This window comes from Lepisosteus oculatus, chromosome 9 (assembly GCF_040954835.1).
Source record: "Lepisosteus oculatus isolate fLepOcu1 chromosome 9, fLepOcu1.hap2, whole genome shotgun sequence".
NCBI lineage: Eukaryota > Metazoa > Chordata > Actinopteri > Semionotiformes > Lepisosteidae > Lepisosteus > Lepisosteus oculatus.
In genome coordinates, this window is record NC_090704.1 from 8127369 (window position 1) to 8140773 (window position 13405).

The 13405-nt window shown below is 38.2% G+C and overlaps 2 protein-coding genes across 2 annotated transcripts in view; one reads left to right on the top strand and one right to left on the bottom strand.

The window, feature by feature from the left end:
- The window catches only part of niban1a (niban apoptosis regulator 1a), a 33883-nt gene extending 30364 nt beyond the window's left edge, over positions 1-3519 (bottom strand). Inside the window, exon 1 of the mRNA XM_015355061.2 lies at positions 3239-3519. Within this exon, the coding sequence (XP_015210547.2) occupies positions 3239-3293 (55 nt within the window). The 5' untranslated portion in view covers positions 3294-3519. The remainder of the gene's footprint in view (positions 1-3238) is intronic.
- A 720-nt stretch (positions 3520-4239) lies between these two features.
- On the top strand, positions 4240-13224 carry rnf2 (ring finger protein 2). Its single transcript, XM_015355065.2, has 7 exons — positions 4240-4736; positions 5978-6074; positions 6344-6504; positions 8672-8887; positions 9253-9525; positions 9934-10105; positions 10793-13224. Exons 2-7 carry the CDS (start codon positions 5988-5990, stop codon positions 10892-10894), a joined length of 1011 nt encoding a protein of 336 aa, XP_015210551.1. The 5' UTR covers positions 4240-4736; positions 5978-5987; the 3' UTR covers positions 10895-13224.
- Positions 13225-13405: the final 181 nt, after the last annotated feature.

A 13405-nucleotide genomic window follows, 5' to 3' on the forward strand; every position in this document is an offset into this window, starting at 1 on the left:
AAACAGAGGTATCTAATTTAATGGAATCCGACAAAGGTATAGATTCCAGACTAGGTTTTATTCTATCATCCTCAGTGTTTCTTTGTCAATGTGAAATAACTCACTGTTTTATCACCTTTTTAAGGTTTCCTTTAAAATATAACCAACTTCTGCTACAGAGTTGGGAAATATAAGATTGATTCGAAATCCCCTGGTCACAACAGCTGTTTTCTATAAATTCCTATTTTCAGACAGGATAAAAACTAGGCAAGAGAAAGAGAAACACTAATAACAAAACATGAGTCTATAACCAACAGCAGGTGAACTCACATATTGTTCCGTCTGGCATCTCCATTGACTGCCCTCCTATGGGTGTGTATTAATTTACAAACTATTTTTTAATTATCTTACGTTCAAAGAGTATAAGCTTAAACGCAACTTGACTTCAAGTGGGCTAAAGTTAGCACAACATGAAAAACAACGGCTGTCAGATCTCATAATAGATACAGGATGCTTTAAGTATGACTTAAATAGAAGTTAAGATGTTTCACTTTTGAAGTGCTCTAATGCTAAATGTGTTGCATACTGTGATGCTGAAGCATCATGGGACAGTGAATCTAGGTTAGAAGCTTCTGTTCTCTGCACTCTTACCAATTTGTGATGTTGCCCGGCAACACTGCACCAAAATACACAGAGCTGAAAAACCCTAAAACACTGCAGGTTAAGAAAATGTACAGTAGTATTATGCACTAGACCTTTTAGTGGGAACGCTGAATCTAAAAAAATCTCAAACTCCAGCATCTCCATGCATTTTCGTTCTTTATCTTCTTTATTCTTCATTCATTTTCTTCTTTAGAGAGTTGTTTTGATTAATTTCCCCTTAATTGTGAGTCGGGATGGAATAAAAATCGTGCTATGCATAATTAGGAAGGAAATGTGAATGTGGTCGTATAAAACAAGGATGGAATGCTTTGTGAAGTAGATTTCATTTGTCAAAATGTAATTATGTGCTTTTTAATTGTTAAAAAGAATCATGGCGCCACAATGAGCAAAGGCCTTTTTAAGTGGTTTTGGGGATGTTTTAATAACAACGGTACCGGCACTGGGCATTTGAGATTTCAAAGCAAACTCCACAGTTTTGCAGAGATTAAAGAAAAATGAAGATTACAGTTTTGAAACACTTAAATGCCTTTAGTTTTCCAACTGCTTCTTCCTTCTTTGTGGATTAGGGATGAAGCTCTCCAGCTTTCACCAATCATGAGAGAGACAGAAAAACATGTATCAGACAAACATCAACCCTCAGGGAATTAATAGTCTTATACAAATTAATCACATTTAAGGATGCCAACATACTTCAAAACAGTAATCCAAAACAACCAATCAATGCTGAGAACTAAAATGTAAAGAATTCATCACTGCTTCAAGCAAAAGACATGGGAATCGGTAGTTTTTTTTCTTGATAACTGGTGTCCTGTAAAACAGATTAATTAATCTGATTATGCCGGTGGAAACGTGTTCTAAAATTAGCTGCTTCTATTCTTCATACATTGCCACTCATAACCAAACTCAGATCTTAAATACGACGTTTACTCTTTAAAACTGACTTGATCAGCACGGTTCCCAAAATGTAAAACTGTGCATGCACAAAATGTCTCTCCAGCTTCACTAATGTGAACTGAAATGAGGTTATGGTGTTTGGCACACAGAAAAATTCAGTACAAATAGCAGACAGATGCCTCGATGATTCATATGGGTGTGCTTTTGGATCGGACTGCTAAGGTCTTATTGATATACTTCAATTGGCCAAATGTCTTACTTTCTGGACTGAAATGTGGTCTGTGGAGACATCAATATAAAGTAACAGAACTCTGTATCTTCAGCAGTATACTAAAATTATCATTGCTCAGTTTGAAGCCATTTGAATTGGGTCTCATCCTACAAAATATAATGGATTAATTTGCTTCTGTACATCGTATCTCGTACTGCCTGTCTCTCCAAATTCCAAAAAGTAAATATCCAACAATACACAAAGGATCAGGAATGAAGGGGCTTTCTTACAACCCTACAATGGTAATGGTTTGATGTTTTAAGACTTAGCTGAGTAATTAAACATGTTTTTATAAAGTTCTTTTTTAGGCATTCTGATTTGTTTTTATATCAGTCAATGCCAGCCACTTGCATTCAGAGTTTCTCATTAAACTCATTAATCGTAAGAGTCTCTGTCCCCTCTGTTTTTCTGACTTGAAAGTTTAAGTTCTGCTTAGAAAATAAAGACTGACTAAAATACTGTACATCCTGAGAAGCCTGGAGTGAAAATGTTTTTTGACAGTAAATAGGACTGTGCTTTAGTCGAGTGAGAAGCAAATCAGATGTTGTGTGTTCATAGATGTTTGTAATGCTATGTCTTTTTAAAATACTTTGCTATTAGATTATCAGGTGTACCCAAATATAAACCTAGGCTATGAATTATAATGTATAAATGCGATTGCACACCCTAGTTAACTTTAACATTCATTTTTGGAAGTCAGTTTCTCTGGGTACAGAAAATAAAATTGGATAAAAAATTACAGTAAGTGGTGTTATCATTTTGTACTGCAAGTACTATTTAGGAAAAAATGCTAGGAATGTTTAGATCTGGGCAGAAGTAAACCTTACCAACTGAATGTTTTGTGGATGCAAAAATATGTTTTAAATATGTGTGTTTAATAAGCATATACTGTAGGCTAATTATTATATAACATTTTAAACGAAAAGATGCCTCTCGAACTCCAAAACTAGAAACTAAATATGAAGAAGAACAGGAATCACCGAAAAATACGTCTGGCAAAACGGAAAAATGTATTCAGATGAAATTGTAGATGACAATTAAGAGTCACTGCACTCATGGGTACCTCATACTGTACTATTGTTGTACCATAGCAAGTACTACTGTATGGTGTAATTTGCATTGGCTGTCTTGCCCTTACAGGCAACATAGACTCCTTTGTTAAAATACGGGAAATAAGCGTTACATTAATGGTTTAAGAGGGAAACAAATTTATTTTCAAAAGCTGTTTCACTGCGTGTAGCTCGTAAAATACTTCCTATTCTATGAATGCATCGACTCCAAAAGGCACCAATAATCAAGGCATGCTCAAGGTAAAGGCGCTCAACACGCAGTGCCAGTAGGGTGTACAGCGTAGCTTCAGCGTATCAAAAGTAGACCCGGACCATAACAAAGTTGCTGTTAGGGAAATAAAACAATTTCATCTGTATTTACCTCGGATGTAGTTGCATTTGCTTTCATCCAGAAGACTGGAAGAAGACCCTCCCATGCTGGAACGCTGCTGTTCACAGAAGCTTCTGCCTCGGTAATGTGTGCGGTTCAGGTGCTCTAGCTGTCGAGCCTTGCAGAGCAGCACAAACAGCCCCTTCCTTGCTGCTGCGTGGCTGTCGCGATCTGACGGGCGTGGAGAAGATCGCTGGCGTTTATCGTGAGCTCCCTGTCCTCAAAATCTATCACAAACTTCCTTAAACACTGCAGCGCCTCCTGCTAAGATTCGTGCCTTTCGTGTCGGTTTCGTTTTTTTTTTCTTCATTTCGTGTGATCCTGCTTCAGTTCACGCCTTTCAAAATAGCTGCTATTTTTTGTTTGAGCCTATTTTATGTGAAACTTTTAAAAGTAGTGTAGAGTTCTTGATTTTTAGAAAACTTTAAAGACTCTTGATTTGACTGAATCTCCTACTAATCTTTTTTTTCTGTACATGAAGAATGATTTATTAACCAACAATTAATACAATGCTCGACATTAATTTGTATTATTTGTATTTGTGTAATTGTATTCATTTTCATGAATCGTTGTATAATTATGTCCGCTTGATGTCAATGTAGGGTTATTACCAGAAGACATAAAATAGTACGTCAAAAAATAAAACTCATTCTTCCCGTTATGATTAATACGAAGGAAGGAGTCGTGGTTGCCTTTATTTAAATCGCGTTTAATAAGCGTTTGGGCTTTTATTAAAATAAATACTCTTGCATACTATTTCTGCTCTAATGTACAAAGCAGGTATAAATATAACGGCTCTGTCTTGCATAGCACTATTTTATAACTTACCATCTCATTGTTTTTAATATTTGAGGTTGCAGTTAATATGAATTCAATTCAGACACACTGTGTTCTTCAGCTAATGACTATATATGCACAGTAATCTGTATGCGTCTTAAATTTTTTTTATTTATGTTTTCTTTCTTATATACAGTATTTTGTGAAATCCAAAGGGCACATTTCAAAACTCCCGCGCTGTTTCTCATTATGGTTTCTAAGTGAAGATGACGTTTCACGAAAATCTTTTTCACGAAAATCACATTTTCGTGGGCCAGCAATAGATTGCACAGAAATGTATAAACTGCACTACAGTACTAGTATCCGAATATCAGAGGCAAAGTGGCGATAAAAGGTACCACCCACAGTCTTGCCCTACTGCAACATGATTTCAGTTTACCTGTATGTTTGTTTAATTGCTAAATTGACGTCTGTAGTCTGGAGTACAGAATATGGTAATTTTCAAATTTCGTAAAGGATGGGTGAACAATAAGCCTTCAGTAATAGGGGTTTGCATTTATAGATATTTCTTTTTTTTTTCTCGTGTGGTGTTGTGTGGTAATGAATATTTATTTCCCTACGTTTCCCAAACTCCATTGCGGAGCCGTAGCTCGCCATATTGAGATTTAAGAACAGAGCGTTTGGAAGTGCCGTGTATTCAAAACACTGAAATGTAAGTACACAGACGAGTACGAAGCAGTAATGTGGTGTATTCGGTTTTGCATTTGCAGAGGGTTGGATTAATGTTATAACACGAAGAAAACGATAAATGCACAATCATAACATGCTCTTCGGTTTGATGTTGCCTACCTATGTAGATACCGGCTTAGCCGTTTCAACGTTACTACAGGTTTTAGAGAGCTATGTCGTCGTATAACGCATTTTGAAATACAATAAAAGAGGTTGAAATTATTTTTTTTATCGTTGATGTTTACGTGTATATGCAACATCGGCGATGCTTGTTAAAGCGAAACTGCCATTTGCAGACCAGCGCATTGTTGCGTTTACGCGATGTTGCTAGTAGTAAATTGTCAGCCACAAACAAAGGATATTAAGAACTGTAATTGAGCGTTGTCTGAAATCATGGCAGGTGTAGAAATGAGTAATTCTAGCTTCTACTGATGTTTAAGGCACCCTTTTCTCACTGAACAACCTTTAGTTGTGCAGCCACTTTGATGTTTCAGTTGTCTTCCTATTCAAAACGGCGAATTCACAAGGATGCATTGCTGATTGTGAACTGCTAACCTACCTAACAGTACACACATCCTCCTCTTTTTTTCTTGAATTAGGCTCTAAAATATTCTCTGTATTCATTTTTAAGGTGGGGGTACTCATTAACACCCATTGGTTTCCTGTTATTATTTTATCTCAGTAATTTTTGCTAGGTGTGAAACGGAGGACTAAGGTTATACTGTAGCTTAGGTGCTACACGTGTCTGTTACTGCAGATAGAAAATTATTAAATGTCTTGTTAAACGTGAGCTGACCAAATTTACAATGGTAAGCACGCTACCAGTCGGTAGAAAAGCTTGTAAAATCGAATACGATTAGTACGCAGTGGAATCTGCACATTTGATTTTAACATAAATTAAGCTTTTTTCCTTGTTCTTAGAGAATGCATAAAAGTACTAATATAAGGCAAACAGGTAAAATGGCAAGCTATATTATCTGCAGATGCTCTAAATGTATAACAAAATGACAAAGCGAGTTCTTTTCCTATGGTCATTTGTACACATATTGAGGTATTCGTTTCAACATAAGGCACTTCACTGTTTGAAAAATCACACTTTAAACGAGTTTAGCATATAACAGTTCATCATGCTTTTAAGGCTTCTCTGAAGGTGAGCTCTCATGTCAAAACAGAAGCAGGCCATCCTCCAGTTTTGCCAAGAAACACTGTTGTCCTTGTCTCCAGTTTTGAAAGAATGACTCAGACAGTGCAGACCAATGGCGTTCAGCCTCTCAGTAAGACCTGGGAACTCAGCCTGTATGAACTGCAGAGGACTCCGCAGGTAAGACGGCCAGCGCTGGCTTTTTTGAAACAGGAATTTTTGTCTTCAGATTAATAAAATGTACATTCCTTCCCTCAAAGTTGACCTTATAAATTTAAGAATGTAAGTTTGTACATATTTGCATTCAGTTAGTAAAGGAATTACAGTAGCTAAGAGTTTATCTTTCTTGTTGGATTAAAAAGCACTTGCTGTTTCTGAAGTAATGCTTTTAATGCGGCAACTTACCTTCTTATTATAAACCTACCTGCATGGTATGGTTTTGCCCGCAGGAAGCGATCACAGACGGGCTTGAGATCGCGGTCTCTCCAAGGAGTCTGCACAGTGAGCTGATGTGCCCCATCTGCTTGGACATGCTGAAGAACACCATGACGACAAAGGAGTGCCTACATCGCTTCTGTGCCGACTGCATCATCACAGCACTCCGCAGTGGGTATGTGCCTCGAAGTAAAAGTGGAATGGAAGTAGATTCTGAAATAAAAATAAAAAAACACCTTTTCTGATGCTTACCACCATGCTTGTTAAATCGTCTGTGACTACTTGCCAGGCAGATCACTTTCCCTCTGTAAGTGTAAGGGAGAAAGCATTCTCGTCTTACTTTCAGAATACTGTGGGTTATATCAAGTCTGTTCAGTTGCTGTAACTGTGGAAACCATCACTAAGTTTCTAGCACCACTGAGGTCAAACGTCCAGCTGAATGTTTGAATCGGTGCGTTACAAAATGAGCTGAACAGGAAACGGAGCGAGGGGACTTGACGCACAGTAGGTGTTCAGAATCCTCAAAAGCATTGACAGAGTTGGCGCAGTGTACTTCTTTGAAATGAACGGGGAAACTGAACTAGAAGACACTAATGGAAATTACGTGGAAGTGCTTTTAAAATTGAGAATCGGAGGCTCGTCTTTATCCAGAGGGTTGAGAGCATATAGAACAAGCTAGCTGGCCATAGGGTTGTAGCCAATACTTGTGCTTCTTTCAAGAAACGGCTGGATTTGTTCAGTTTGTCGGATCAGTAAGCTACAGTACTATCAGATAGATCGAATGACCTCTTGCATGTATCCTTACCTATGTTCTTCTGAGTAGATGGTTTATTTTGAGATAACTACGCTGACAAACAGTCATTCGTTATGGGTAGGGTAAATATCTGCAACCAGCTGTCTTCTGGGTTGTATTTATTAAAGTGTGGAACTGTGTATGTGTGTGTATATACACCCAGTTTTCAGTCACCAGTTATGTGTGACTTGGCTTTCCAGCACCAGCCTCTGTTGGGAGTAGTAGGACCTCTAAGCATTCTTCTTCACACCCACCTGTCAGAGCTATTCATCCTTTGTCATGCATCAGTTTCCATGGTACCTTACTGGAGAGTGAGCATAAAGCAAGGCACATCACACGCTGATGTCTCTACATTCCTGCAGGCACCTGAAATTTCAACAAACTGTTCCCTTGCTGACTTATGTTCACATTCTCCCATGTGGCACTCTTCCTATAATTCACCTCTGCTTGGGGAATCCTGGTCAGAAGTGGCTAGTGGTGTTAATATTGGTTAAGGTCTTTATTTGTATGGGGCGTCTGAAGCAAGAGTGGACCCTGCTTGTAACCTTAAAAGCACATAAACAGTTTCGTGGCTTGTCTTGAGATACAGGTATTTCAAAACAACAGAGCAGTTTTCCAGAATTGAAGTCTATCTTCATTCTGTCTGTTGTGTAGCTAGGTATACGCTCTCCAGTATTGAAACCATTAAGATTAGCTCCCATGTAACAAGAGATAAAATGCGTCATCTTTAAATCTCATTGCGATCCAGGGTTGTGAACTACTCTAAAACATGGCTCATTCATTGTGTTTCTGGCAGCATCATTGTTAACCTGCGATAGATATTGAAAGATGTGATTGGGTTATTAGTAATAACTGATGCTACTGATCCTTTACACATAACTGTTAAAAAAATCGTCTGATAAAGAACAAGAAGACCTATATCAACAAGACAATCTCTAACCTTCACACCTTATTTTAACATACACACTGATTCTCTGCCCTCACATTTGTTCTGCTTTTAATTGCAGATCTTGATCCAAACATAATGGGTTGAAAGTACTACAAAAAGTAGAAATAATGTGAAAACAAAGTGTCGGAGAAAAACATAGCTGACAACTCTATATGCCTGCTACTCACCCTCATTAGCTTAATGAGTGCTTAATGAAAAGAATTAGAACCATAATGCCGTTTTCCCCCTGGATATTTCAACCTAATAGATTTTCATTTTTTTTTCTTCTTAAACAGAGCATAGTATTGTAATATGTATGTGTCTACCTAGCTTTTATGCCTTAATTTCTGGACCAGGCATTTTCCCCTAAAAATGACCTGTTATATTGAATCATCCTGGGCTGACTCATTACCTATTTATGGAGCTTGATTCATGTTCATAGTTTCTAAATGGGTGGCAGTATGAAAGATGCGTTGACTGTTTTCAAAGTGAAGATAGTGTGTGGTTTTCCTAGATATTTTTATAAATGAGATGATTTTCATGGTACATGTGCAACTGTACAAATTGCATGTGAGGCATTTTATCTAGACTGTTTACTAATGTGTCACTTGTGTCTCTTAGGAACAAAGAATGTCCAACTTGCCGTAAGAAACTGGTGTCCAAGCGATCGCTTCGGCCAGACCCGAACTTTGACGCCTTGATCAGCAAGATCTACCCCAGCAGGGATGAATACGAGGCCCACCAGGAGCGAGTTCTGGCCCGCATCAGCAAACACAACAACCAGCAGGCTCTGAGCCACAGCATTGAGGAGGGCTTGAAGATCCAGGCCCTTAACCGGTGAGATCTGCTGTTCGCTCTGCATAATCTTCATAAATCTCTTCCCCCACTGTCTGGAGTGCAGAAGTAAAATGATCTGTTTGACGCTAGCATTTGCAGATTCTGGGACATGTGAGATTTAAATGATTGGTAACAAATAGGTCAAAGCTATACTATTTTACACTTTGCAGAGCATACAATCTTAGATAGAATTCGGAATGGATAAACTGTAACACTGCAGTGAGATTCTCTTACCAGATGTCTTAGATGTAGTGGCTGCTGTACAGTTGTATGTATTAAGGTCTCATTGAGGTTCACCCTATTAAAGTTTAAGTTAACAGTGATAGGTGTTAAGGGACAATAACCTTCACATCCCTCTCCTGTAGGCTTCAAAGGGGGAAGAAGCACCAGATTGAGAATGGCAGCGGTGCAGAGGACAATGGCGACAGCTCCCATTGCAGCAATGCCTCTGTGCACAGTAACCAAGAGGCAGGGCCCAGCATCAAACGCACCAAGACGTCTGACGACTCTGGCCTCGACATGGACAACGCCAACGAGAACGGGGCAGGGGACATGGCCCTGGATGGGGCCAGCGAGATTGAACTGGTGTTTCGGCCTCACCCCATGTTGATGGAGAAAGACGATGCTGCACAGACAAGGTGGGTTTCCTCTGTCAGCCTGTATTTTGTGGGACTTCTTTTACTGGGGCTTGCTGGGAGCTGACAACAAATGAATAGAGAGTGTAGCAAATGGAAAAACAAAACCCTGACTATCACTGAAGAGAATCTTTTCAATTAAATATGTTTTTAGTTGGGGATGGATAATTTCCCATTAATTGTAAAAGAGATTATAAAGGAGCATAAGAATTATATTTCAATGCTTGCTTTTTATAGTGATAGCTCTTATTTAAGGCTTATTAGTGTCCGGGATCTCTTTAAGCTGTGCTGATAACAAATGGATCCATCGCGTGTTTCTTTGTCTATGTCTTGAGCATTCTTATCTTGATGGAGAAATAATTTGTTTCTCTATCTGTGTGTGTAACTTGGCTGTATTGGATTTGTGCCTAGGTACATTAAGACTTCAGGAAATGCCACAGTTGACCACCTTTCTAAATACCTGGCTGTAAGATTAGCCCTAGAAGAACTTCGGAAGAATGGTGATGCCAATCCCATCAATGTGGAAGCTGCCAGTGAGAAGCAGTATACCATCTACATCCCCACGGCCAACAGCCAATTCACAGTACGTACAACCTAGTGGGACAGAAATCTGCATTTTTCAAGATGACAACTTTGTCTATTCCATGAGCATGGACTGATTTTAAAACTATTTTAACATTTTTCTTATTGCGCATTTACTCCCAAAGGTGTTCTTTTGGAACTTATCTTTAGAATGAACAGCAAAGCCATCTAAAATGTAATGAGCATGGAAAAGTCATGTGACAGAAAGGGTATGGGAATGAGGACTACAAATATACACAGAATATTGCATACAAAAGCTGTGCATTTCTTGGCACAGTCATTTCCTTCAGCGTGTTGCTGAGACAGGGGGACACTTCTCTTGTGATGCAATCTGGGAAAATATTTCCACCTTAAAAGTATTCTAGGCTTTTAATTGCTACCCATTTGGAATTCTGAAATGCGTGCTGCATTTTGTGGTTGTGAGTATTTTGCTGCATCTGTGCAGTTTATGGAACAATGTGCTAGATTTCACTGCAGGGTCAGTATACTACGTTTTTGGGAGGGACAGCTAGTTGGCACAGTTTATAATAGAAAGCTGTTCTACATTGAGCGTTACTAAGTGAGGGACAAGTAGATGTGATATAGTAAGCATGTAGGGATGGAGGGATAAACATTTGCTTGGAGAATCTCCAGCTGAGTTTGAATTTATTCTGAAAGGTTTACAGTGTCTTTCTTGGCTCCTTACCAGGTTCTGAATGGGTCCTTCTCCTTAGAGCTGGTGAGTGAGAAATACTGGAAGGTTAACAAACCAATGGAGCTCTACTTTGCACCTACCAAGGAGCACAAATAAACGAGGGACTTGTGCAACGGACTGAATCTTCTTCCTCTGTCATTTCTCTATTGGATTAACTAGTTTCAGAAGCAGATGTTTCTGAATCACTTTTTTGCTGCTTTTTTGTTTTTTACAGTCTTTTTTTATGGATGTAGGGAGGGGGGGGGTGCTAATGAGTAATTTGTAATCCCCATAAATATTTTTCTGTTCAAACCATACACTCTTTTCTGTATGAAAGAAGGAAAAAGGCTCCTTAAGAACTTGAACATGGTTACAAACAGGTCACAAAGGAGGGTATGTGGCTTCTCTTTCCCATTTAGTAGTAGAAAATTGATCCAAGAATGTTGTCAAGCCATTTCTTGAAATAAGCTAGGGCATTGGCTTCAACAACTTGGCTGGCTTGCTAGTTCAGTACTCCCACAACCCTTTGCGTAAAGGGTTCTTTAGTTTTAAATGCACTTCCACATTAATAGTAATAGAGCTCCACAAGTGAGTACAAACTGGTACCCAATGTGAGTGCACACCAACAAAATAATCAGTTTGTAAAGAATTTGCAGATAATATTAAGTGTCTTTTATAACTGAAAATATGCTTACATGCATGTATTAATTTCTAAACATGAATTTGTAAAGAGGCCTTTCATGTTAACATTACAGATAAGTATGAAGGGCTTATTAATAAAATGGAAAACAGAAAGGATCAATACGCATTGTTAATAAAAACACGCGGACGAACAATGTTTTACTTTCTTACGGATCGGACAGTCCTTAGAAACCTTTTTTCACCTGTGTGCTTTTCTTGAGTTGCCAGTACTCAAAGGTTTGCCAGACTGACCTTCACTTGGATTTTTAAGGGCTTGTGGTTAAATTGTTGTTAACCTCCTCCCAGAAACTGACCTGCTCCCCAGCTGCAGTATTTACAAATGTCAAAGAAAATTAAGTATAGTTTGTCAAAATGCCCGGGTTCAGAAGACAAAGCAATATTGCTGATATTAAATGTGAGATCCTTAAACAAAACAAATTTAGAGATGGTTGTTCTTTTTCTAAATTAATTTTTTAACCTGGTTTCAGCTTTAATGGAGGGGAATGAAACCGGCTTCCTTAAGATCATGCAAAGTAAAAGCCTACTGAAGACCTGAATATCTTTGAAGCATGTTATTATTTTGGGGGGGGTTGAAGGCATCTTTTACATGAAACATAGTTACCAGGTTTTAAATTTGATGTTGTTTGAAAAGGTTGAACTGCATTATCTGTTTGAAAAAATTAAAAAAAGATATATATATACTGTATGAATGAATTCTCTGCTTTCCTTATGTGGTCTTCTTTACAGAAGAAGTTTTCTTTACAACTGTTGTACATCTCTTCTTTGCTTTGAATGTGAACCAAATCATGTCTTTAAGGGTTTTTCAAAACCCATTCAAAAATGTTTCCAGACCTTAGTTACAAGGGTACTAGTTATAACTCCTTGAATTTATATAGCTCTTCTCATCCCAAAGGCTCCTAAAGCATTTAACACACTGGGGAAGACCTATATCCTACACTGTAGTGCAGCACCCAGTGATGTGCTAGAGTCCCACTATACAGCAGAGAAAAAGTGCTAAATTACTTTCATGAAATAAGGGTAAACTTCAGGTGGGCCAGATTGTATAAGACTGAAATAGAATTTTACCAGGGCATATTTTGAGAAGTTTTGTGGGATTTTCAATAATGAAGTAGTCAGGACCTTAGTTTGTTGTCCTGTTTGTAAAAAAAATGGCAGGGGTCCCATTTTATTGCATTTAGATTCAATTATGCATAGGTTGTTTAATCTGTGGTGACTGAGTTCCCCACATTCAATCAGAGTAGTTTTACTGAATGGCAATGATTTTCTCCACTTTGTTTATTGCTACTTCCTTGTCTGTCTTCCCTGAAAATCTTTATCTCGGTACTGCTGAGCAAATTGTGAACAGATGGAGCAATTTAGTTCAGCGGCCTTTGCACTGGAGTATGGGATCACAAGCACAGCCTTTACATTCTCTTTAAGGGAAACTGCAACGCTTTTTTTATATGTTGTAAAATGTACACAGTAACTTTTAAAACCTCCAATTTATATTTTAAAAAAAAGACTAAATTTCCACCACGATTTGTGGAAACTCTCACCAGGGGCGAGACCAGGGATTTGCAAAAACATGGCAACTTGCGACACTTTCACAAAGTTCATGATTTTGTGCTTAATTCTAAAGTTTTATATTTTGTTACCAAGGTGTAATAACTGGTCTGAGAAAGTGGGACTGCAGTCCCCCTTTTAAAAAAAAAAGTTTGTCTGTCTCCAACTCATGGTATGTAGACCATTAAAGCTGGAGACTATAACTGAATGCTTTGAAATGGCCTTATTTCTTTGCTAATAATTGTAAAATCTTAAGGAGAAAAATGCTGAGAAGGTAGAAGGCACCTCCCTTTTAATGGTCAAATGAATAAGCCAGCTGAGAGAACTACCAATTACAGCATCATGTCAACTGGCAATAACTGTATAAGAATACAATGTGGACTA

Bases quoted from the DNA above. Each gene is read 5' to 3' on its own strand.
- rnf2 (XM_015355065.2), top strand. From the start codon at position 5,988: ATGACTCAGACAGTGCAGACCAATGGCGTTCAGCCTCTCAGTAAGACC. The intron at 8,888-9,252 runs GTGAGATCTGCT...CCTCTCCTGTAG, and splicing joins AAGATCCAGGCCCTTAACCG to GCTTCAAAGGGGGAAGAAGC. The intron at 9,526-9,933 runs GTGGGTTTCCTC...ATTTGTGCCTAG, and splicing joins GACGATGCTGCACAGACAAG to GTACATTAAGACTTCAGGAA.